The 25,448-nt window shown below is 42.9% G+C and overlaps 1 protein-coding gene across 2 annotated transcripts in view; it reads left to right on the top strand.

The window, feature by feature from the left end:
• The window catches only part of EPHA3 (EPH receptor A3), a 377,391-nt gene that overhangs the window by 249,649 nt on the left and 102,294 nt on the right, over positions 1–25,448 (top strand). For both annotated transcript variants that reach the window (XM_019476436.2, XM_019476435.2), the window contains exon 6: positions 15,655–15,779. In XM_019476436.2, coding sequence (XP_019331981.1) covers positions 15,655–15,779 — 125 coding nt within the window. The remainder of the gene's footprint in view (positions 1–15,654; positions 15,780–25,448) is intronic.

Genomic DNA, 25,448 nt, shown 5'->3' with positions numbered 1-25,448 from the left:
CCGATGTGCTGTAATTACAGTGTGTTGGAGCAGCCTCCATGCTCGTGTACAGGCACCCTCTGTCTCTAAATACGGTTGGTCCTTGGTCTAATTAAGATGTGGAGCTTATTTTCAAAGCCTTCCTTTTACTGACACCCCTCCTCTCTCATCCTTCAAACCCCCCTTCCCTACTTTCAAGTGGAGTTGTTGAGCCCCTACTTTAGATATCGACAGAACGATCATTATAAGTGTACCACATATATAGTCCATTTATACCTTGGAATCCAATTGTAAACGTTCAAGATGTAAGGTCACATACTTGACACTAAGGATCTTGTCTCCACATATCTAGGTTGGATAAAATAGAAAGTAATACAGGCAAGTAAAATGTTCAGCTTTCAGTTCAACATGGAATGTTTCTTCAGTCATCTTGCTCAGTTTTCTTTCACTTCATATGTTAGTATTTCAAGATGAATCACCAGAGAAAGAGGCAGTTCATGTACTCCTTATCTGTACACAAAGACAACCACTTGTATTACCCCTTCAAGCTGCTTTTATTAGACAGTTTACAATTCTGGTCAGCTATAAAGTTAACTGGAATAAAACACCTGTTCTGGAGGTTTGTGAGTTTCCAATTCTTTAATCCACATTTTAACCTCAAATATTCGTTCACCAGTTTAAGATTAAATAGGTCATTTCTGCCTATTCAGAACTGCCAATAATTTCAGAAGAAGTCAATGGGAGATTTTTGTGTATAAATTATATAGTAACAAATAATAAAAGCCTCGTCAATTAAACTGCAGTTATTCACTGATCGTGATGTTCTCTCTCGTGTTGGAAAGCCTGTATGGAATTTAATTTGTAGGCCTTATAGGACGCTGACAAATTTTAAAAACCTGCTCTGTTGGAAGCAGCAGCATGTTACTTCAACCCAGCTCTGCAGTGTCAGTAGAGACTGGGCACTTTAGTGGAGCTTTTTAGCAATTTAAGCTAAAGCTGATTCAATCAGCTATTAGATAAAAGCACCAAAAAAGTCCCACTAAAGCACCTAATCTCTACAGATACTGGGAAAGCCAGGTGCAACTAGCCCGCTGCCTGTTCTGGGCATGTGCTGGGCTTGCTGCAAGAATGCACCGAGTCTAAAGTAAAGCACCCTTTGTTTGGTTTTTTCCATGTCTGCAAGCAATGACAGTCAACCTGAGTTTAAGACTATAAACGCTCAAAGAAGCTACACTAGTTTGTGAACCTTGAGTAGCTCAGTTACTCCTTATTAACTGTGTACATATTCTTACCCTGTAGTACCTACAAAGCAGCTTAACCCTTGGGCTAAATACAGACAGTTAAAAAGCCCAAGGCTGAATTGATTCAGTCTTTGCAAGTTATGCTAAACTACATAGACTGAACCAATAAACAAGTGAATAGACATTCACTTTTACTTCTGGAAATGCAGCCACATGCCTGCAGTGGCCTAAGCCAGAAGCTGGGGTCAGGGGGGAGGGGGGGCACTAAAGCATGCATCCCTGCTCAGTTGGGCTAGCACACCCACCCTACAAAGGGGGGGTGGGGATTTGCAAGGGAGGTACAAAGCATCCTGGGATTCTGGGGGACTGAGTTAACTTGAATCTGGAAGGGATCTGGGGCAGAAGTTCAATACACTGATTTACCATAAATCAGTTAAGTCTGGTACTACATCCATCCCAGTTTATCTTAAACTGGTTTCAGCCATTTTGAAAGTGCTTTATGTGCACTGAACTTGTGTTGTGTTACAAATTTGAGCTGGTTTCTAATCACTTATACTGGTTTATGTGTAATTTCTATCCCTAGCCGCAGTAAACATAGATTCATAGATGTTAGGGTCGGAAGGGACCTCAATAGATCATTGAGTCCGACCCCCTGCATAGGCAGGAAAGAGTGCTGGGTCTAGATGACCCCAGCTAGATGCCTATCTAACCTCCTCTTGAAGACCCCCAGAGTAGGGGAGAGCACCACCTCCCTTGGGAGCCCGTTCCAGACCCTGGCCACTCTAACTGTGAAAAAGTTCTTCCTAATGTCTAGTCTAAATCTGCTCTCTGCTAGCTTGTGGCCATTATTTCTTGTAACCCCCAGGGGCGCCTTGATGAATAAAACCTCACCAATTCCCTTCTGTGCCCCTGTGATGAACTTATAGGCAGCCACAAGGTCGCCTCTCAACCTTCTCTTGCAGAGGCTGAAGAGATCCAGGTGCCCCAGTCTCTCCTCATAGGGCTTGGCCTGCAAGCCCTTAACCATACGAGTGGCCCTTCTCTGGACCCTCTCCAGGTTATCCACATCTCTCTTGAAGTGCGGCGCCCAAAACTGCACGCAGTATTCCAACTGCAGTCTGACCAGCGCCCAATAGAGGGGAAGTATCACCTCCTTGGATCTGTTCGTCATGCATCTGCTGATGCACAATAAAGTGCCATTGGCTTTTCTGATGGCTTCGTCACACTGCCGACTCATGTTCATCTTGGAGTCCACTAGGACTCCAAGATCCCTTTCCGCTTCTGTGCCACCAAGCAGGTCATTTCCTAGGCAGTAGGTATGCTGGACATTTTTCCTCCCTAGGTGCAGCACTTTGCATTTCTCCTTGTTCAGTTGCATTCTGTTGTTTCCTGCCCATTTGTCCAACCTGTCCAGGTCTGCTTGTAGTTGTTCCCTGCCCTCCGGTGTGTCCACTTCTCCCCACAGTTCTGTGTCATCCGCAAACTTGGACAGAGTACACTTCACTCCCTCGTCCAAGTCGCTGATGAAGACATTGAAGAGTATCGGTCCAAGGACCGAGCCCTGCGGGACCCCACTGCCCACACCCTTCCAGGTCGATACTGACCCGTCCACTACGACTCTCTGGGTGCGACCCTCTAGCCAATTCGCCACCCACCGGACTGTGTAGTCATCCAAGTCACAGCCTCTTAACTTGTTCAGCAGTATGGGGTGGGATACCATATCGAAGGCCTTCCTGAAGTCTAAGTAAACGACGTCAACCCCTGCTCCTGCATCCAGGCGTTTTGTAACATGGTCATAAAAAGAGACTAGATTAGTCAGGCATGATCTACCTGCTACGAACCTGTGCTAGTTTCCCCTCAGCATAATTTTTCCTGCCGGGCTCTCGCAAATGTGAGCTTTGATAATTTTTTCAAAGACTTTGCCAAGGATGGAGGTGAGACTGACTGGCCTATAGTTGCCCGGGTCCTCCTTCCTCCCCTTCTTGAAAATGGGGACCACATTGGCCCTTTTCCAGTCCTCCAGGACCTGGCCCGTGCACCACGAGTGTTCAAATATTCCCGCCAGTGGCTGTGCAATGACGTCAGCCAGTGCCTTTAGTACCCTTGGATAGAGCTCATCCGGGCCTGCTGACTTAAACGCATCCAGTTCCTCCAAGTGACTCTGCACCATCTCAGGGTCTACGTATGGAAGTCTGGCGCCTTGCTGCTGCCTCTCTACAACCCCAGTGAGAGACTTGTCTTGCCCCTCACTTAGGAACACTGAGGCAAAGAACTCATTGAGGAGTTCAGCCTTGTCCCCCCTGTCCGTCACCAATTGCTTCTGCCCATTTAGTAGGGGTCCTATTCCACGCTGGGCCTTCCTTTTACTCCCTATATATCTAAAAAACAATTTCTTGTTATCCTTAACTTGGGATGCCATCCTCAGCTCCAAGGTAGCTTTGGCCCATCTAACTGCCTCCCTATAAGCGCTAGCAGAGGAGGTATACTCCTCTTTGGTAATCTCTCCCTGTTTCCACTTTTTATATGCTCTCCTTTTAGCCCTTAGGCTGCTCTGGATTTCTCTGGTCAGCCAGGGAAGCTTTCTGGCCCCTTTCCCTCTTTTTCCTCGCATTGGGATCGTCTCCCTCTGTGCCCGAAGGATCGTTTTCTTAAGGTACAGCCACCCTTCCTGGGCTCCCATCTCTTCAAAACTCCTACTCTACAGTGCGTCCTTGACTAATTGCCTGAGTTCATTGAAATCAGCTTTCCTAAAGTCTAGCACTTTCACCCTACTAGTTACCTTACCCACTCGACATCTTATGATGAATTCTTTTATTTGGTGATCACTGTCCCCCAGGTGACCACCGATCTGTAGGTCCCCTACCATGTCATCCTCCGTTGCCAATACCAGGTCCAGTAAGGCATTCCCCCTAGTGGGACCATGTACCTCCTGCGTCAGGTGGAGGTCCTGTACACCGGATAGGAACCTGCGTGAATGGTGGGACTTTGCTGTCTGCGTCTCCCAGCAGATGTCTGGGTAGTTTAGGTCCCCCATGACTACCGCCTTCTTAGTTTTTATCATCTCTGAGAGCTGCCTCAGGAGCCCCAAATCTAGTTCTTCCCCTTGGTGTGGGGGTCTGTAGCAGACCCCTACCACCAAATCCCTTTCTCCTTGCCCCCCATGTAACCTAACCCACAATCGTTCTACTTTCTCTTCCTTTGATTCCGTCTTGATAAGGGTCGATGTATATTGCTCATTGACATAGAGCGCAACCCCTCCCCCTTTCTTCCCCACCCTGTCCTTTCTGTACAGCTTATAACTCTCAATATGTACCGTCCAGTCGTGGCAAGAATCCCACCAGGTTTCTGTTAGCCCTACTAAGTGATAGGTGTTTTCTGCAAGCAGAACTGCTAGTTCATCCTGCTTGCTCCCCATGCTCCTGGCATTAGTATATAGGCACTTCAGCCCTGTGACTGGCGCCTTTGCTGCCCCCCAGCTCTGATTCCCAAAGGGCTCCTTATTGCTTACCTGTTTATTGCTTACCTGTGCTGTACTGCTGGCTGCCCCATGGCTTGCAGGTTCCCAATGTTCTCCTTCTTCAGGCTGGGCTGTTCTTGTGGGTGCCACATGGTTTGGTGGTCCACGGCTTCCCCCGTGGACTAACATGGACTAACCTGTATCATTCTGAAGGGTAGCATGGTATAGGAGTGTGCACATAGGCAATTACTGTGCAGCAAATAACACACTGTAAATTTGCATCCTAGCTTATCTCACAGTCACTTGTTTGTGTGTCCATACACTAATAGTTCATCCCATCATCATGGTAGGTTGGCATGCTCTAGAACAGGGGTGGGCAATTATTTCGATTGAAGGACCACTTAATGAGTTTGGTGAGCTCTTGAAGGCCACTCCCTGGCCTAACCCTTGACCTTTGATGCTGGAAGTCCCACCCCTTGCTCCAGAAGTACTTCTTTTGGGAGGTGGGGCTTGCTATATTGAAACTGGAAAAAAACCAAATCATATACTAAAAAAATAAAACATCTACTATAACTTATTTTAATTTTATTTTAAAAAATACTTTTGTCCTGATTTATGTGTGTTTCTGCAGTATATCTAGAGGCAATTGCATAATAGCTCAAAATACAGTCTGACTCTCAATATATTGTGTGTGGTAGGGTATGTGGGGTGTGAGAATGGTGGATGGGGGGTAGGTGTGGAGGGGTGTGGGTGCAGGTTATGTGGTTGGGTTGTGAGTGTGTGGGAGGGTGCGGGTGTGTGTTTGGGTATGGTGGGATTTGGAAAGGTGTGTCTGTGGGAACTATGAGAGGGTGTGGGTGTGTTTTGGGATGTGGTGGGTGGGTTGTATAGGCGTGGGGGGATATGGGAGTGTGTGTGGGGGCTGTGTGGTTATGGTCGGGGGTGAGAGTATGTGTGGGGGCTGTGGCAGGGTGTGGGTATGGTGGTGGAAGGGCTGTGTGGGAGGGTGGGTCCTCAGAGTCCCTGGAGTGTGCAAGTTCCTGAAGCTGCATGTGGTGTCAGTGAGCCAGGGCTAGCCCCAAACTGCCCCACAGCTCCCCATGTTCACACCCCAGTCCCCAGCCTCAGGTGGCAGCGGCATACACACAGCCCAATAGCTCTCGCATCCGAGTCCCCAGCCACCCATGGTGACAAGGTGAGGGTCCAGCTCCACCCAACCCCATAGCATGTAGTTCCTGTGCTCCTACCCCAGCTGCAAGTGGTGGCAGCAGCATGCAGGGCCAGCTGCACGTGACCTCGTAACACACAGCTCCCTCCCAAGTCCCTGGCTGCATGTATCAACAGCATGTGGGGCCAGCCCCACCCGGCCCAATGGTGCTTCTGCCCGAGTCCCTGGCTGCATGTGGTGGCAGTGTGCAGGGTCAGCCTGGCCCCACACTACATAGCTCCCATCCGAGTCCCCGGGTGCACATGGTGACAGCATGTGGGGTCAGCCCCACCCAGCCCCATAGCATGCAGGTCTTGCACTGCTGCAGCATGCAGGGCCAGCTCCATAGCGCACAGCTCCCCACATTCCCACCCCCTCCCCCCAGCAGGAGTTCCTGGCCTCAGCCCATTGTGGCCCATACCTGCATTTCCAGACTCACAGACAGGGTGGCTAAGAACAGCCACGGGGTGTCCCGGCACAGGCTCTGCCAGGCAGAGGCTTCTTTTCTCTAGCAACCCCTGGCTCAGGGCTGGGGCAGGTTGGACCAGGCTGGGGTGGGTGGTGGGGTGGTTGTTTTAGCAACCAGAGCTGTACCTCCTTCATGGAGGTACCAGCTTGTAGAGGGGCAGCCCAGGGCCAGGGCTTATAGAGGAGCCCTGCAGGCCAGACAGAATTGCCTGGCAAGCCAGATCCAGCCCATGGGCCATATTTTGCCCACCCCTGCTCTAGAATGATCCAAACTTATTGTAAACTGCTTGACACTAGATCTTCCTTTCAGAGGTGCTTGGAAATGCAAGCACTTTAGAAGTAACTACCTTGGATGCCAGAGTCTCTCATGGAAGTCATTAGCAGTCATTTGATTCCAGAGGAGGTTGCTTTTTTTATCTTGCATTTACAAGTTGGAGCAGTTTAGCAGATCACACTGCTTTAGACAGAGAGACTGTTAAAAGGAGAGAGAGAAAAAAAAATATGACCTCCACTTTACTAATAACTTCCATGAGAGATTCTGGTGTCCAGGCTGACCAACCCTTAAATCAGACTAAAAAGGGTAGTGTGCAGCCATTCTTTGAAAGTACAGCTTTGTTCAGAGATAGCATATATTAATGAAGTAAGAACTAAAATTCGTATGCATTAGTGTAACCAGGCCAAAGCAGTCAGGATGGAGGCTGAGTGAAAAAGAAGTGTCTCTGAAATATTCAAGATTTTATACTGTTTTTAGGTGGCTTCTGTTTATAGTGTCCTCTGATATTACACATCTAGACTGGAGAAGCTCTGATAACACTTGTTGGCAGACCAGTTGAAAAACTTCAGAGCTGCTGATTAAGGAGGGAAAGGAAAAGAAAAGAAAGACATCATTTTTGTAGTACAGATCTTTAATCTGGCACCACACATTTTTTTCCAGGACAGGTTTTCAGTTTAATATGCAGGCAGTCATAGAGATGACTCTTAACTACATTTCTTACAGAATGGACAGAATTTTTCTGACTGAGGTGATAACTTGAGTTTCACAGAAAAGAAAAACCTAGAGATTCTTTGACAATTGGTGCTGTAGTGTGCTTTAATTCCCCTTTTTTCTTAAAACCTCACACCAGTAAATGTAAGGCTGTAGTGTAACATGAAGTCATGAGACAACGGTGTGGGAGTGGGGAAGCAAAAATGTTTATTTAAAATTGATATGGCCTTAAAAATATTGAATGAAAAAGAGGAAGTATTGAGAAGCTCCCCCACTAACATTTCAGACAGAGAATGGAAAGAATAACATTTTTATTACAAGTACCTTAGGCTGAAACCTTAAGCAAGCATACATGACTTTTCCCTCATCTGTAAAATAACATCTATGAGCACCATGGCACCATAATTTTAGTTTCTGAAACAAGTGCCTTGTGCAGCCTGATACTTACCAAATGGATGTGGCATGTCGGTGATTTATCACACATGTGTTGGGCATATGAGTAAGTCAAGCATTTTGCTTACTGTGTGGCAGGCATTTGCTATCCCTTTTATGAAAAAGAGAGAGAGACAGAGAGATGAGCACATGACACTGAAAAACCTTAATAAAGTTTGCTTTTATTTTAAAAATGAATAGCAGCGGAGGGGAAAAAGCTTTGATAATCAAGTATCTGGTGACAGCTGCTGCCCAGAAGGTGGCCTTCCTCTGTACTTGAGAGAGAAAGTAAACAGCTTCACTTTAGTGCAGTTCCTGCTGGAGCTGCTTTCATTCCCCATTTGTGTTCTTTACCCTCTCTTTTTTCCTCCAGGTAACCCATACGGTGTTTATAGCTGTTCCAAAGTGGGTAGCCAAGGGCTACAGTCCACTGCCTTGAAAAAAGCATTTATTAATCTTCCTGTATGGGCTGCAAGTAGCTACTCAAGCAATGCTAATTAAAAAGTCCATTTTGCAATATGTAAGATAAACGTAACATAGCTTTGACTGAAAAAGAGAATCGTACTTAGGCAGAGCAAGGCACATAATCCCACATTGTCCTGAAAATGTTGCAGATTTAGCTAGCAAGTTCCAATAGCTAATTTTTTCTCAGTGCAAGCTTTTCTCCCAAGTGCCTTTTTTTTAGGATTGGAGACTGACTTCAAAGGCTTTAACAGAAAAACAAGTCACAAGGCTTTAAGAAAAAAGCTTTGTTTGGGCTACAACTCAATTAGTCCTATGTAATATAGTATTGTTCTGAATCTTCTGAAGTTAGCCTGTTTCCTCTTAACCTCACTTCTTTCCCCTCCTGTTCTTCTAACACTGAAGCATCTTTTTTCTAGTATTAACCCTTAGGTCCAGATAGTCATCTGTTAGAAACCTTTACTCTTTTTCCACCTTCATCATTATTATTGTGTCCTGCCAGAAATTTGGGGTCAGAATCTGTACCCTGACGTGGATCCCCTTGGCTCTGAGACTTGTTGAAGTCTCTAATTCCATGCCTCCAGAGAAAATAAAGGACAAGAAGGGTGAATTTCATTGTGGTTAACAATCACTTAATGGCCGTACTGAATCAGGTGGCGTTTCACAGTGCACACCATAAAAATATATTGAGTCTGCTGCAGCTTAAACAAAAGGTGCAAAAATGCATACAAAAGTACAGTGCTAGTTTAACTACATATCCTGGAGATTAAAGGGCAAAGGACTAAGTCTGTGCACACATTTAGGAGGGGAAGACTGTATTGAGGGAGGGGAGATGTTGAGTTTAGCAGGTTTCCAAAACTATCATTAAAATCTAACTATTTCCTTTCCCTTCCATGTGCCTTGTGAGCCACCTGATAACAATGTTCTAGTTGTACCCTTCTGGAATGTGCTCATGTGCTTAACCTTGTAAATACTTGTCTTAAAAAAACAATATATAGGGTGGCAACACATTTCATTACACCCAATTAAGAGGGTAAATTGTAACACAATTGAAAAAATTTACCTCTTAAAAAGATTTCAACTCCTGCTTTCTGTAAACTATCAGGCAGAATAAAGCATTGGCAGAGGCCAACCTGAGGAGAAGGGAGATGGGGAGTCATGAATTTTGAAAGCAAATACCTTTGTATTCATGAAAAGAGAGTTTGTGTAGAAAGTATTGAGTTGTTGTGCAGATGTGCCTCCGTTGCCATTACAATTGATTAGTAAACAAATGGGTGTCTACACACATGATCTGGATTGGGAGGGAAGTGTTTTAATTAGAGGGGCTCCCAGGCATCCACTCTAATTAAAATGCTGCAACATCACATGTATTCAGTGCCCTGCATTTCAAAATGGCCATAGGGGTGCTTTAATTAAAGTTTGCTCAACGAGTTTTAGTTAAAGCACCCCTGCTGCCATTTTGAAATGCAGGGTGCTGAATACATGTGATGGTGAGGTGCACCAGAGCATTCTAGTTAGAACACTACAGCAGACTCGACTGATCCAACGTGTTCTAATTAGAATATATTGGAGCACATGTCTAGGCATCCCATGGATTCCTGCTCAACAGTGGTATGTTGGACAAAGACCACAATTTGGGAGCTTGCTCTCAAAAACTCAGCTTTTGGTTTCTTCTTGTTTTAATATCTGACTGACAGTAAAAAAAAAAAAACAAAAAAGGAAGAGAATTTGTTATTTATGAAAGGTGCTGGACTGAGATTAACATGTCAGCTATTTAGCTTCATAGCACAAAAAGAAGCACAAGTCTCCTAACTTATTTCTCCACTGTGCATGCACACCTTCTGTTTTGTACAGACCATCTATAGGTGGAAGAGCAACTTATTCCTTATATCTGTTCAAACCTTGGCCTCTCCACAGTCACTTTCAGCAAAGATCTCTAGGTCAGTAGGAGCCAGGTGTGCCACAAAAAAGTCCTTCACCATTCCTAAGTGCCACTCTGATCCCCTTCCCATACTAAATCTGCTCCTCTGCTTTCTGCTTCCTGCCCTATGCCCATGCCTGATCTGCTCCTTTCCTTTCTTCTTGTTGCCCTGTCTACCACTGTACTGCCTGATATACCACATTTGACACATAGAAGCTGCCTGCCTGTGCTACTTGTGGTGTGTGTGCTGCAGGTTGGCTAGTTCTACCCTAGGTGGTAGCTTCTATCATTCGGGCTTTAAGCATCTGAGAACTGGACCAAGACTGCTCACCCACCACCTCATTTTACATGCACCATCAGTCCCGAGTTGGTAAGGCCTTTCAGTCACTTCACACTTGGGATGGAATTGACCAAATGCCATTTGGTTGGTAGGCCCCGTATGTCATTACAAAACCATCCAAACCTTCAATTTCAAATATTACATACTGTACATTAAATAGATAGCTTTACCTAATAGTCTGGAGAGACAGGGAAATAGACAAAGGGAATAAGGTACATATTCAAACAATAATAGAAGAATTATATAAAAGTAATCAGACTTTTTTTTTTAAGGGGCTTTTATTTATTCTAAAGGTCAGAAAAGACCTGCCTTCAGGCAGCACAATCAATAGTGCATTTGAAGTGGCTCAGACTCCTTCCTTTGGAAATCTGTTCTAAATCCTGATGTGATAGCTGAACTTATTTGGAATTTTTTCTCCTTAACGCTACAGGACCAAATTCATCCTTGAAGAAAGGGGCTGAAATACCATCAGCTATGAGTGGCCCACAGTCATTTTATATATGACATATAATCCTTTGTAACTTTGCTAGATATTCACTAAAATTTCATTTGTGACCATCAGGACTATGCATGAAACAAGATGAGTCTAAATGTTGGACCATTTGCCTAAACATAGCTTATCACTGGTCCTGCTGAATCTCCCTGAGCACACAGAAATTTCTCTTACAGTATCTGTATCTGAAACCCAGTCACATATGAAAACAATAACCACAGAATAACAAAAAAGTCAATAAGGAGATTTATATACAGCTGCTATTAAACTGGAGGAAAACAAATGGTCTGATAGAGTCAGTTTCTCTGGGAAATCAATTTTGGTAGAGTTTTATTGTCCTTTCTGCTAGACCCTTCATGTTATTTGCTTGCACCTTTAACAGTTCTGAGTGAGTAGGGTTTTACACATGTGATCCTAAGCACCCTGGATCACTGCATTTGTTACTTTTCAACATCCATATCCCCAGCTGCCCTAAATGCTACCTAACAGCACTGAATGCACAAAGTAAATTTCCCCTGGTACCCTTAGGGAGCTCTGACGGTGTATGTTAACTGCTTACACCAGTCAGAACCAGCAATGCTATGCATGTACAAATAACAAACATTTGATGGACAAATATGTCTCCTAATGCATTCCATGTAGCTATAGAGAACGTACATCTTCCCTTCTTGGTGAGGGGAAAAGGTTAATTATGTATGGAAATGTGCAATGAGATTGTTAAATAAAAAGCCACCCAGGTTGTGAGGAAGCTAATGTTGCTGATATAAGACAATATAAACTGTAGTACAAAGCACTTGAATTACCAGTGGGAGCATTCAGAATCTTCCAATATTGCATATTCTGCCTAAGCACTATAAAGAAAGTCAAATCCAAATATATGTACATGCATATGCATATGTCTAATTTTAAGTAGTTCTCTGCAGGTCCTGTGCATACGCTTACCTCACTCTTCAATCTGACGTTATTCTTATTATTGTCAGTGTTAAAGTTAAAGATTCTGAAAGTCAATGCTGTCATTTATCACAAAATATTACTTCTCCCCTTGTTCGTCTTTTATATATTATACCCTAGCCCTTCCAGGTAAATGAAGGAGTGATTGGCTATATTAGAATATGACATGCTTTTTAGAAAACAGATGTTGGCTTCTCCCTTGAACCAGATTCTCCTGTCACTAATTCTCATTTTTGTATCAGAAACAATTGGTTTTACATTTATATAGGCCTGCTGACTTAAGTAGTTCTGACTGCATTTTGCATCACTGTAATCAAGAAGAGAAATAGCCCCTTGGGTGCAAAAGAAGTATGAGGAAATAGTAAAGGCCATTTGACGAAAAGGATCATTTCAAACGCTACTATTTTTTTCTTGATTTAGTAAAATTTATTGGGAAAATTTGGAAAAAGATAACTGACATATTACCATACAAATTTGGACCTATGTTCATTTCTTGAATACTTGTCAATCCAGCCAAAGTAATTCCTCAGTTCAAGAAAACATTTAAGCTGTACCGAAGTCCATCCCTATTCAGGACAATTTCATTCCATAGTGTAGATGACCCTTCACTAATACTGCTTTACCTTCAGGCCTTTCTCATGTAAAGTGAAAGGCTACTAGCTTGTGTTCTTCAGCTGATTTCTGTTGCTACAATATAGACTTTATACATAGCCCTGACTTTCTACCAGTTTTGGGACAGTCCATTCAATATCTGACAAACCTGTCCTGCCCAGCAGAATGAGAATAGCGGTTCTCTTTGAAAAGATCCTCATGGAAATTTCTTCCACACCCCAGGCTCTTTCCCATTAAATGTTTGTTGAAGGCAGATATTATTATTGTGAAAACGTACAGCAGTCACAAGTACACAAAAACATTGAAAGCTCTACAAAAATGTTTGATATTTAACAAGAAACCTAATTCAAATAAAACCAACCAGAGGTCATAAAGAAAATATGCAGCACATTTTTCCTTTTACTTTAAAGTAAATTGCCCCTTGTATTCACTTCAAACTTTTTCTTCCCTAAACAAGGACAGTTTGGGTCATCATTTAAATACCTTGATCTCAAACTGATTAAACCAAGGTTGGCAATGGTTTTTTTTCCAATGGTGGGCCAGAATGACTCAAATTGGGTCCAAATTGGACTGGCACCACTAGGAAGTGGCCTCCTCTACCATCATGACTGCTTCTCCTTGCCACCTGGCCATGGCACAGAAGAGGTAAATGACAGTAGTGACGCTTCATGTGCAGTAGACTATTTTACTGTTCATTAGCACATTAGCATAATGTAACTTTTTTACTAGAGTAGTAAATTAGTTTTGCTAATGCCTAGTAAAATAGTCTACTGCACATTAAAATGCACATGTAGATTTGCCCTGTTATTAGTAAATGTACGATAAGTACATTTCTGATATACCAATGTAATCTATGTTATTTGCACAGCTGTAGAGATCTTCATAAATGAGTTTAAAATAACTAATAAGAAAGCAGTTATAAATTGCCTGGGCAGTGGAATGACTAAGATTATTTAAACCTGTCTGGAGAATATGCTGTAGTACATCTCAACATAATATAGTAGAGGAAATAACTATTTATGTTAATCATTTATTAATTATACATAAAATATTTATGAATTTTATCTTAATGGGAAGTGCTCCTTTTGAGGCGTAGGACGTGATAGGGTGTTTAGATACAAAAAATGAGAAATGGTGTGACTTGAAAAGACATAAAAATGACTTACAAGGGCATAAATGCAGCACACAGGGGGAGATGACTTAACACAGGACTTACTGCACTAGAACAGGCCAACTGGATAATCACTTTGGTATCTTAGCTGTAGCAGTGGTCTGTACTTTAGTAAGCGTGGAATTACTAAAGGATATCCATTACACCTCTATCCTATATACCTTGTTTAATGCTTTTCAGCAACTGTAAGGGACTTGTATATGTAATGAGCATAAGGGAAATTAAGGTAGACTCCCCAAAACACCCAGTTTCAACAGTCTAACTTAAAGATAAACATTGACTTAGATATGAACATGGAGAGCAGATTCCTGAAATTTAAATGTTATTAAGGGAAGGTATTGCAGATAAATGGGAATCAGTTTGAACCACTGTCTATAGGAAGTGTATATAAATTGGTAGGAGTGTTTATATTTTTCTTAGCTCACTGATCTATTAAGAGAGAGACTGTCAACATTTACATATAAGTCTTGACATTACAAGGTTTGTGTTTTAAAGACACTTAACAAAACCAAATATGAATAGAAATAAATTTCTAATTTATTTTAATTAAAACATTTTTCTGGCATTTAGAAGTGTTCCCGCAGTGCTGGAAACCCAAATATAGCAATGCTGTTCTAGTGCACGGCAACAGATGATAGCTGAACCTAACAAATCTTAACACTATCATAAATTCAGCTGAAATTCTGAGGGCATATCAGTACTGACTCTGACAACATCAGGCCATACCACTGTAAGAACACATCGTGCCCACTTGCCCCACTCCATTAAATGCCAAAAAAGTAGCCCAGCCCCAATTTGGTGAGCTCCCAGTGTGTGGCCAGCATACTTCTCCATCTTGAATGTGGTTAGTGGCACATGGCCAGGGCTGTTCTAACATTGGCATTTGGTCGAGCAGCAGTGTGTGGGAGGGTTGTGATTTCACAGTAGAACTCTACAGCTACAGTGGGAGGTGGCGTAGGCTCTAATTGTTCAGATCAGCTGATACATTTTTATTAGGATGTCATAATGTGAACTGCACAAATGCACCTGATTTCTATCTTACTGTTTATTGGTAATTAGTTAAGTGCTGAGCTGGCTCATCATTAATTATGGCCACCTCAAAAAATGGACATTTGGAAGGGAATCATAGCCAATGGAAATGTTACTGTAACCTGCAGTGGGTCCTGGATTTCATCCCCAGTTTGGGTAAGCAACATAAAGCATACTATGAACTGCTTTATGCTTGAAAACTTGTGAGATGAGAGTTTCAGGACCTCCAGTACTTTTTTCATTTCACTTGTTAGTGGCATGTTATCTTTTGCCACCTGCACCTTTGATCAGTGTATATCAGAACTAAAATTTAATTGCATATATTTTGCCCTTTAGATTTTTTTTTCCAAAGAAACATTATAAAGGAAATGCCATGTAGGAGGGAACAAGTTACATTAGGGGAAACCTTACTGAATAATGTCATAAAAATGATGTATTCTGCAGTATACTGATGATTATTATTAACTATGGATACCAGGGGACTCCTTGTATGTAATGTATTCCAGTCCTGTTGTATTCTTGCATATGAGAGTATTATCAATGATCTGCAGTGTCTGGTAATAATAATGCGCAAACGTTATAACAAATAGGTAGTACTGTTGTTTTGTTCTTTTTTAATATATCAAATGTATTTTATTGCTTACATTATAGTAGCAGATTGAAAACATCTGCTTTCTTGCCACTAGTCCACAAGTAACAGAAAGTCTCAGCTCATTTTCCTTCAGGCCAGTACGCTTCAAGCCATGTGTACCAGGACTATAATCCAGCTGCTGAGTGTTGATACAGGGCCAGACCTATACTCAGGAGTCTTTTAAATGGAAACAATACCTTCTTGCCAAGGATTAGAACAGTGATAAACTCCATTTGCTTTTCTCTCCCTCCTCCCCCGCCTCCCTTTCCTTGCAGCTCCATCCCCCATCACAATAATTAGGAAGGACCGGACATCCAGGAATAGCGTGTCTCTATCTTGGCAAGAACCTGAACATCCTAACGGGATCATCTTGGACTACGAGGTCAAGTACTACGAAAAGGTGGGAAGAAATGGTGGAAGGGGGATGTTTCTGAGTTGATAGCCTCGTAATGAAGTCATTGTGTCTTTTGTGCCTAAAACGGCCCAGATGCAGCCATGCCTTTGCTCTCTGTCTCTTTCAACAGTTACTGTTCAATTTGACAAATTCCTGGTTCATGAAAATGAGCCCACGGATGAGCACAAAATGTGCAGCTGTCTTTGCCCCCTCGGTTACATGGTGTTTATTTAAAAATACTCTTTTTAAAAATATTTGTTCATTTATGAGTTGTCCTTGAGGTGCAGCATATTTGCACACAAGTGATTTGAGAGAAAATAGATCTCTGCTTAGTGACATGGTCACAATTTACAACATCAGAGTAATTCACACTAGTGAACCATGAAAAGTAACTATATCTTTCCTAAATAGGACAGAAAAAGAAGGGAAAGGGAAATGAGAAGGGGAAGAGGGAGAGGTAAGGGGAAGGAGAAGGTTTGTTTTATTTTGTTTATTGTGTTCTTTCAGTTGTAATCAGCATATCTGCTATTGAGCTATAGTAAATTCACTGGTAAATCTTGCTGATAGGAAGGAAGATCCCCAACAACTGCTGTGCAAATCACAGAGTGAGAATTGTCCTTGCCTCAATGAGTGAGATTCCACTATAATTTTCCCAAGAATACATTGTTGCCAGTTCCAGTTAGGCATGAGAAAAAATTGGCAGGAGTAAAGGGTTAACTCAGTAAATACTGATAGTACTTATTTGTACAAACTAAGGACTTCAAGCCTCCGAAAGTGAACAAGGTACTAGTTTTGATGAGTTTGTATCAGGATAGAGATTGTGCTTAAATCCTAGATGTTAGAAGTGAAAAGGACTTGATAGATCAGTCAGACCATCATTCTCTTATTTTAAGTCCTATGAAGGGTAGAGTGACATTACTAATGGAAACTACACTTGATCGTCACCAGTCTGAAGACTATATTCCATGTTCAGAAAGGATGTGTGGAATGAAGCTAGGATTCAGAGAGACCTAGACAAGTTGGAGGATTGGACCGAATGAAATCTCATGAAATTCAATAAGGGCAAGTGCAAAGCCCTGCATTTAGGATGGAATAATCCCATGCACAAGCTGGGGACCAACTGGTTGGGCAGCAGGTCTGCAGAAAAGCACCTGGGGGTTACAGAGGACAATTAGCTGAATATGAGCTAACTGAATATGTGTGCCCTTGTTGTGAAGAAAATTAACAGCACAGTGGGCTTCGTTAGTAGGTGTGTTACCAGAAAATAAAGGGAAATGATTATTTCCCTCTGTGAGGCACTAGTGAGTCAACATCTGGACTACTGTCTCCAATTTTGCTCCCCCACCCACTACAGAAAGGATGTAGATAAATTGGAGAGGGTCCAGCAAAGTTCAGTGGAAATGGTTAGAGGGTTCGGGAACATGACTTATGAGGAGAGGCTGGTCTTATTTAGTATGAAGAAGACACGACTGAGGGGGGATTTAATAGCAGCCTTCAACTAAATGAAGGGGCGTTCAAAAGAGGGTGGAGCTAGACTGTCCTCAGTAGGGGCAGATGGCAGAACAAGGAGGGAGCAGTAGTCTCATGTGGCAGCAAGGGAAGTTTAGGTTAGATATGAGGATACACTTCCTTACTAGAAGAATAGTAAAGCACTTGAACAGGTTACCCAGAGAGGTGGTGGAATCTCCATCCTTAGAGGTTTTTAAGACCCAGGTAGACAAAGCCTTAGCTGAGATTATACAGTTATATAGGTCTTGGTTTGAGCAGGGGGTTGGGCTAGATGACCTCCTGAGGTCCCTTCCAACTCTAATTTTGTGGTTCTATGAGCTGACCGTTTGACTTTTTTGAGAATTTGGATTTTGAAAGGCCTTGGTGAAGTCAAACACCCATTGTATTTAACCTTTGCTAGTAAGAAGAAAAAAAATCCTCCCAAACCTTTTCTAGCTTTAAACTAATTCTAGACAGGAGTGTATTATAGATTTCATTTTTTGAGACCAATTCTGTTTCTGTTTTGCCATTTATTTCAATGACATCAGGATTGAGTCATTAAAGGAGAACCAACCATACATCAATTTGTCTTTATTTATACAACCACAGCAGTAAAACCACATGGGAAGTATTTGGACTTTCTCATTTTCTTTCATTCTTAAAAAAAAATCACATAACGTATTGCCTTTTAATAAAGAATTTAGGGTTATTTACCTCACAAAGTACCTATATCTAAATGCACCCAGAGCTTCAGTCTCTTTCACACAGGACAGACTGTTTACTTGGGCTAATGACTTCCATCTCATTGGAGACCTACCAGTGTGCTCATGTTGTCATTGGCTGTAATTTTGTTTTTCAAGACCTGCAGCAGGATGAGCTCAGCTTGAGGGTCTTTTCTTTTGGAACTCATTTCCCAGGATGGTCCTTCGAGAGTTTGATGGGATTCAGGGCACAATTTAAGACTATTTTTTTCAGTCTGAATTTTGAGCAAGTTAAATATCTTCAGTGACTGCTTAGGAATAGGATGTTTTTTTATTTATGAGCAGAGTAGAGGATCACTGATTTTTGCGAATTGCATGACCCAACTGATTTTCTTTCTTTTTTTTTAATGGTAGCTCTACTCTGAAAAGTAACTTTCATGAAACAGCATTATTTTACTCAGTGACAGTTCAATACTGTGAGGTATAGGAGGCTTCTTGAAGTGCAAAATGCCTTACATCCCCCATGACTGGTAGGATTAAACTTCAAATATGCTTTTTTTGTAGTATCAGAGTCATGTCTGCTTATACCAGTGATAAAAGTACATTTCCATGACATTTTCCCACCATTGGCATTGCAGAGCTAACACAGTTCTGAGAACATGACTCAAAGTCAACTGAATCTATATAAAACACCCTATCATATATATTAACAACACAAATAAGTAAATGGCAGATTTCAGATCATAGCCCCTCTTTAACTTCTATTTATTTATCCATTTTTCTGTGCTGCCTTATAAAAATATGCATTTCCACTCGCTCAAGCTGTGGGTAGGAATTGTCATGCCACAACAGACTAATGGTCCATATCCTGCTGTCCAGTATCCTGCCTTTGTCCATTAGTGAATGCCAGCTGTAGTAATGCCTAGCTCTTTTCTCTCTACTTCCAATGAAATTTCTCTCTTGATTACAAGCCTAGCTGTCCTCTTCCTGGTCTGTTTCAGAACAGCTCTTCTAGCACCGAGCCCCTTTATGCTTTTATTATTCTCAGGTAGAATTTAACAATTCCCCTACTCATAAAGTTGGCATGAGGCTGCTGGCCATCAGCTTGCCAGTCTGATCCCCATGTGTAATTACCCTCTCTTCCCTTTCATGGGAGGAAGGGGTGGGGGGAGGGGTCCTTTAGGTTTCTGGTTCACAGGCCTCAGCCAGAAAGTGATCACATCTAGTTCTGTAAACTGACTGCAGCCAAGAGGTTGGATTTTCACCGATTGGGCATTACTCTTAAACATGTGTAAAACATGTTTATCAAGGTGTGGCTTGTTTTGAGAGGTTGTTTCTCTCTCTGCTTGTTTTTCCTCAAAACCCCATTATTAAACTGAATGTTTTCATACAGACAGTATTGAATAAGCAGTTCAACATACTGTGTTCATAACTTATTACACAGAAGCTCCGATATAGTCACATGCCTCAACTAAAGCAAATTGCTCTTTTAAATGTGCATTATCCTGTCCTGGTTGATGCTGAACGTCACCTTGTTCTTTTGGCCTTCTCCCTATCTTTGTTAAGTCCTTCTTAAATTCTTCAGAATACTTAATATTGATGAAAAACTTAACTAAGTTACAATTGCTGTTCCAAATCTGGCAGAAATCACTCTTTCACATATTGCTGAATACAAAATATAAAATAGTACCATTGGTAAGCTATAGTTAAGGGGAGATATCTGAGAACTTACCAAGCTGTATAGCTGCATCCAGATGAGCACAGCCATGCAGTGTATGTGCCATACACCACACATTTAGTTGTTCTCCGTACTACAAGGGAGCAGCATGGAGGGGGTTTTTGACCTCTGGATATCCAGGGATCAAAAAAACCCCATGGATAGAAAAAGCAGAGTAGCTCACACTTGGGCAGCATGCACTGCTCAGAAGCAGAGCTGAGCTGCCCAGAGCCATGCTGTGGCTGCCAGCCTGGCTCTGTGCAGCAGAATTGCCACTGCTGCAGCCCCGGGAGGACCCCAGGTAAGGCTGCTGGGGCCATCCCAGTGCTGGCCCCAGCCTCCCCTACCCCACCCAGGGTAACTTGCCATGCACCAGAGCATGCGTGGCACAGGTGTTCTGCAGAGACAACTAGCAGCGGCGCAAGGTGTCCCCAGGGAACCAAGCATCCATACCATGTGTGGCGTGTGGCCTATGAATGTAACTGACCCACGAACCTTCTTTACTGATGGGATGTTACAACGAGAAAGAATATAGCTTGATTTGTGGGGAATTCTAGGAAGGGTTTGAGCAGTGGCACTTGGGGGAAAAATCTTTTAACTTGCAGGTTTATCACCTTGATTTAAATGTCACTGAGACATGATAAATATAGATTGCCAAAATATCTCTTTAAAGACCGTCATTTCAGAAAAAAAACTGCATTTAAATAAAGTTTATGCTACCTAGTTAATGTTAAGTTGTATACAAATGTTAAATAATATAATACTTTGAGAGAGAGTTTAATAAAGCTGGAGGAAATACATGTTCATTTTTTAAGGTTGTGCAAAATAATACTCAAGTTAAGCATATACTTAATAGTATTCAAAATAGTACTCAAGTTAAGCATATACCCAAGTGCTTTGCCAACCACAGCCATATAAATAGCCCCCTCGTGGACAGCGGTAGTATACCTGTGCTTGAGGTTAACTGCTTTTTAAAGTTTTTTGTGGTGCATTTGGGCTTAAAACCCCAGTCCTACAAATGTTCACTCTCCCAAGTAAACCTTATCATTTAAATACAGGTACTCCTCACTTCACATTGTCCCGGTTAACATTGTTCCATTATTACGTTGCTGATTTATTAGAGAACATACTCATTTAAAGTTGCGCAATGTTCAGTCATAATGTTATTTGGCCACCGCCTGCTAGTAGGTAACTACTGTGACATAATTGGATGCTCTTAACATCGTTTCACTTAAAGTCACATTTTTCAAGAATGTAACTACAACGTTAAGCAAGGAGTAGCTGTAGACTCATTGGGCATGGTCCCCACGAGTGGGAACTTGTTTCTGCTACTACTTGTCTTTGGGGAACGCCTGTGCCACACATGTTCTGGTACATGACATGTTGCTCTGGGTGGAGTAGGGGAGGCTGGGGTCAGCAACTGTGCTGGCCCCTGCAGCCTTACCAGGGTTTCTGGGGGCCTCTGGGAGCTGCAACCACAGCAATCCTGCAGCAGGGAGTGTGGTTGGCAGCTAGAGTGTGGCTCCGGCCAGCCAAGCTCTGGTTTTGAGTGGCACACACTTCCACCATGTGCACCGGCCTGCTTTTTTTTAGGTGCAGGTTTTTTTGACCCCAGGATCTCCCAGGGGCAAAAAAACACCCCCATACTGCAAAGTAGTAATGCAGGGAATGCCTGCATGAGCGGCATGTGTGGTGTGCAGCACTGCAGACAGGTCTGTGGTGCCGCATACTGCACATCCATGTTCATCTAGACATACCCATTGGGAATAGCCAGGGGTGCATGATCCCCAGCCTGCAAAACAGACCCAGCCTGTGGAACAATATCATCTTGATCTCATGAGTCCCTATGAATCCAGAAGTTTGGCAGAGGGGGAACAGCAGCAGCATTTATTGCCATTCCCCTGCTGCCAGATTTCCATACTGTGGGGAACCCAGTGGGCTGGATAGTACACTAGATCAGGTGTGTGGGACCAGAGGTGCGTTGCCTGATCCAGGTGTATGGGGCTGGACCAAGGCAATGCAGGGCTGGGGTTTCTCATTCATGGAGCCAGAAAAGCATGGGGCCTGATCAGGATGCGTGAGGCCAGGCCAGGCAGCACAGGGCCCAGTTAGGGCACATGGGGACAGCCAAGGGTGACTCAGGGCCTGATCATGATGTATGGGTCTGGGCCAGAGAGGGGGGCCTATCTGGGCTCCTGGGGCCAATCAGGGCATGTGGAGACAGGGCAGGGTGGCTCAGGGGTGGAGGACCTGATCCAAATGCATGGAGCCCAACCCCACATGCTGACTTCTCAAAGAAACCAACCATGGACTACTTGTCCTGCCAGTGGGGCCAAAAATTTCACACCCCTGGAATAAACTGTAGATAATCAGATATTAGCCTCATTCAAACTCTGAATCCCTCTTTTTTGCTGGCTAGGTCCAGTAGGTTTTGAGAGGTTTTTTGTTAAGTTATCTTATGAATGCACAGTTCAGATTCTGGATGAAGCAAAAATATTCTTTCAATTGTAGATAGCTATAGCTCTTTTTAGCTTCTAATGTGCATTAGCCACAACTGATCCATAAAAGATTTCATAGATAGTCTGTTTATCTAAAAAAGAACATGCCCTTTATTTTCATTAACATTGCCACTGTAAATATTAAATCTACCTGAAGTTTCTATGGGAAAACCTAGATTAAAATGGTACGGTTTTCATTGTATGAGACACTACTAATAACAGCAGGATTTTCTCTCTAGTAAAGATGATATCTAGTGTACCAGGAGGAAATGCTTAAATAGAACACGTAAGATTTAATTCATCAACTAAGTGAGTGTTTGATTAAAGTTCTTCCTGGCAAAGATTTTCTTTTCTTTTTGTATATTCCTTTTGCTGATGGTGACTAGTGTGCCATATCTCTGAAGTTCTCCCTTGTCCCCAGGAAAGATAAACTAAGGCTTTTATGTGGTGTCATGCTGATTTGATTACTGTTCACATAAAAAATGACTTACAAAACATGTGTCTTACAAAGCTTACCATAAACTAAGATACTTTGATATCCTCCATACCATGATTTTAAACATTTATTTTCAGAGTGGCATTGCATATTATTAACTGATATAGCCAACACCACATATTCTGTCTGTCATATACATCCACTAAGAAGGAAATATTTGTACTGTCTGAAGGGAACCTGAAGTCAGATTAAACTGAATATCCAGCCTAAATCATACACAAAAAAATTACATTTTTAAAAGCAAAAAATGTTATGGCTTAGAAATCAAAGCATTTACTTAAATTTGGGGGGTGGAGGGAGGGTAGTTAAGAAGTAAATTTAGGTTAAATCTAGTTAAATCGAATTAAGAAGTAAATCTAGGTTTATTAAAGTGAAAAGTTATACATTTAAGTCAACCCATTAATTTTTCAGACTGTTTTGTATATTTTTGCTTGCATGTTTAACCGTACACACGCTTTTTATATATAAGGGGTAAAAAATAGAGGATAAAATGAATTTCTGAAAATGAATGGAACATGATAGAGGTTTTGTAGAAGTAACCACTCTTTGTTGAATTTGTCCAGTCCATCTTACTCTCATAAAGAAGTCCTATTTAGAGATCCATTTATAAAAGTCACTTAAATGTTGTCTTTTTAGCATCAGTGGGTACATCTACACATGCAAGCACATGCACTTGCAGCATCTCATATAGAAGCAGTGCAAATTTGAGCCAGGGCTTTTTGCATTGGTGCATGTGCTCGGACATGCACTTTGTTGTGGAACAAATTGTGCCACTTGGGGCAAAATAACCCTGCCTGGCTCCTCCCGGATCTGCAGCCAGGGGAAGCTAGAGCCCGAGGCCAGCACCTGTGCTGTCCCCAGCAGTATAAAAAGCTGCCCTGTCCTGGCCCCATCAGTACAAAAAGCTGTCTTGGCAACAAGCTCAGGGCTACTCACTCTCAGGAGCTTCTAGGGCCAGGCCAATTGGTACCTGGGGACACTACCTCTTGTGCCAGGTGGACTGCTGAAGCAGCCCTGAGAGTTCCCTGCACCCTCTACCCACTGCAGCAGTCTGGGAGTGGGAGCTGCTGCCTGGCTGTGACCTGCTGTGCACTTGTCAGACCTGGATGAGGCATCTGCCCCTCTGGGCCAGCTGCCAGTGGGCTATGGCTACAGAGTTGGCCTTTGTGTGGCACTACTGCCATGTGTGTCCCCTGCCTGGCCATGTGGACAGTTATTGCCCAGAAGATGTTCTGGGTTTGGTGACCTGCTTTGAACTGTCAAAGCATGTCCTCCTGGCCCCAGTTGGCCACAAGGTAAGTCACAACCAGCTGGATCCAAGGTACCAGCTCTGAGCAAGCAGGGTCCTGCCACTGGCCTCCCTAGCAGGAATTTTAGTGTTCCCTATTGGAAAACTGAAAAATCCCTGATAAAAAAATCTGAGAGTCACTCTGTAAAATACCCCAAAATCCATGTTCCTCCACAATTAAAACAAAAGTCCACTATAAAGAGAGAGAGAGTGAGACGGAGAGACAGCAATCAGATGGGCAATGTTTTATTGATATATCTACAGTGTTAAAGCAATGTGGAAAACTATGAGTGTTGCTATCATAATATTAAAGTGAGCTCTAAATACATGATTCATGAATGCATGAATATATATTTTGCTGCCCCCCACAGGGGCTATGCCCCCCCCACACAGGGGTTAGAGCCCCCCAGCAGGGGCCATGACCCCCCACAGGGGCTACTTCCCCCCCTCAGGGGCCACAGCCCCGCAACAGGGGCTGTGGCTCTCCTCCAGGGTCCACATGCACCGCCTCATCCCTGCTTGCTCCCCCAGCCCCCACGATTGCTGTTCCGCCTGGCCCCATCCCTTGCTGGCTCCTGCCGCCCCCCCGATGGCTGCCTTACCCAGCCCTCCCCACTCCCCCAGGCCCCCCAATGGCTGTCTCAAAGGTGCTTGGGATGCTGCAAGAAGCATGTGTGGGCTTGTCTGGACATGCCCAGTGGGTGCATCTACACATGAGCTTTACCGCTCAGTATCCTATTTTACTGTGCATTAAAGCATTATGTAAAAAAACATGCTAATACACTAATGCACAATAAAATAGACTACTGCACTTTATGGCAGCCGAATGCACATTTATTTAGTATCTCAAAGCTAATACACATGCAGCGAGGCTACTCCATCATGCTGTAATCACAGCGCATCGGAGCAGACTCAATTAATCAAGTCTGCTGGGGTGTGGTAATTACTGGACTTTAGCAGACTTCAGTGTCACATGTATCAACATCCCCGTGCTGAAAAATGGTGGTGGGGATGTTTTAACTAAAGCTGTCCGAGCCACTCTAATTAAAGTTCCTCCTCACCCCCACTTCTGGACACATGTATAAATACCTTCACATTGGAGGTATTAAATTTAATGTGCATTAGGAAAAGCATATTAATGCATGTGTAGATATGCCCAGTGGAAATACTCACATGCTTATACATTATGCACATACATCAGTACATTCATGAACTGGGATTCAAGTCTCTTTTGGTGTTTCCATACTGGAAGCTTCAGGCTGATATAAAGATATCTGAACTATTTCAAACCAGCTAGCTCAGGGATCTAAAGTAGTCTAGTCAGAGCAGGACAAAGCTCAGTGAGGGACTAATTTCTCCTTTCAAACATAAGATAAATGAGCTGGTGCTGAGCTTAGCATTGTTGCAGCTACTGCTGTTTTTTCTTTTCCTTCCTTTTTGTCTTTTCTTAATTGAGCTAGCTACATTAACGTTCATTCCAGTTTCTC

Source organism: Alligator mississippiensis, chromosome 1 (assembly GCF_030867095.1).
Source record: "Alligator mississippiensis isolate rAllMis1 chromosome 1, rAllMis1, whole genome shotgun sequence".
NCBI lineage: Eukaryota > Metazoa > Chordata > Crocodylia > Alligatoridae > Alligator > Alligator mississippiensis.
This window is presented reverse-complemented; position numbering and strand designations above follow the sequence as displayed.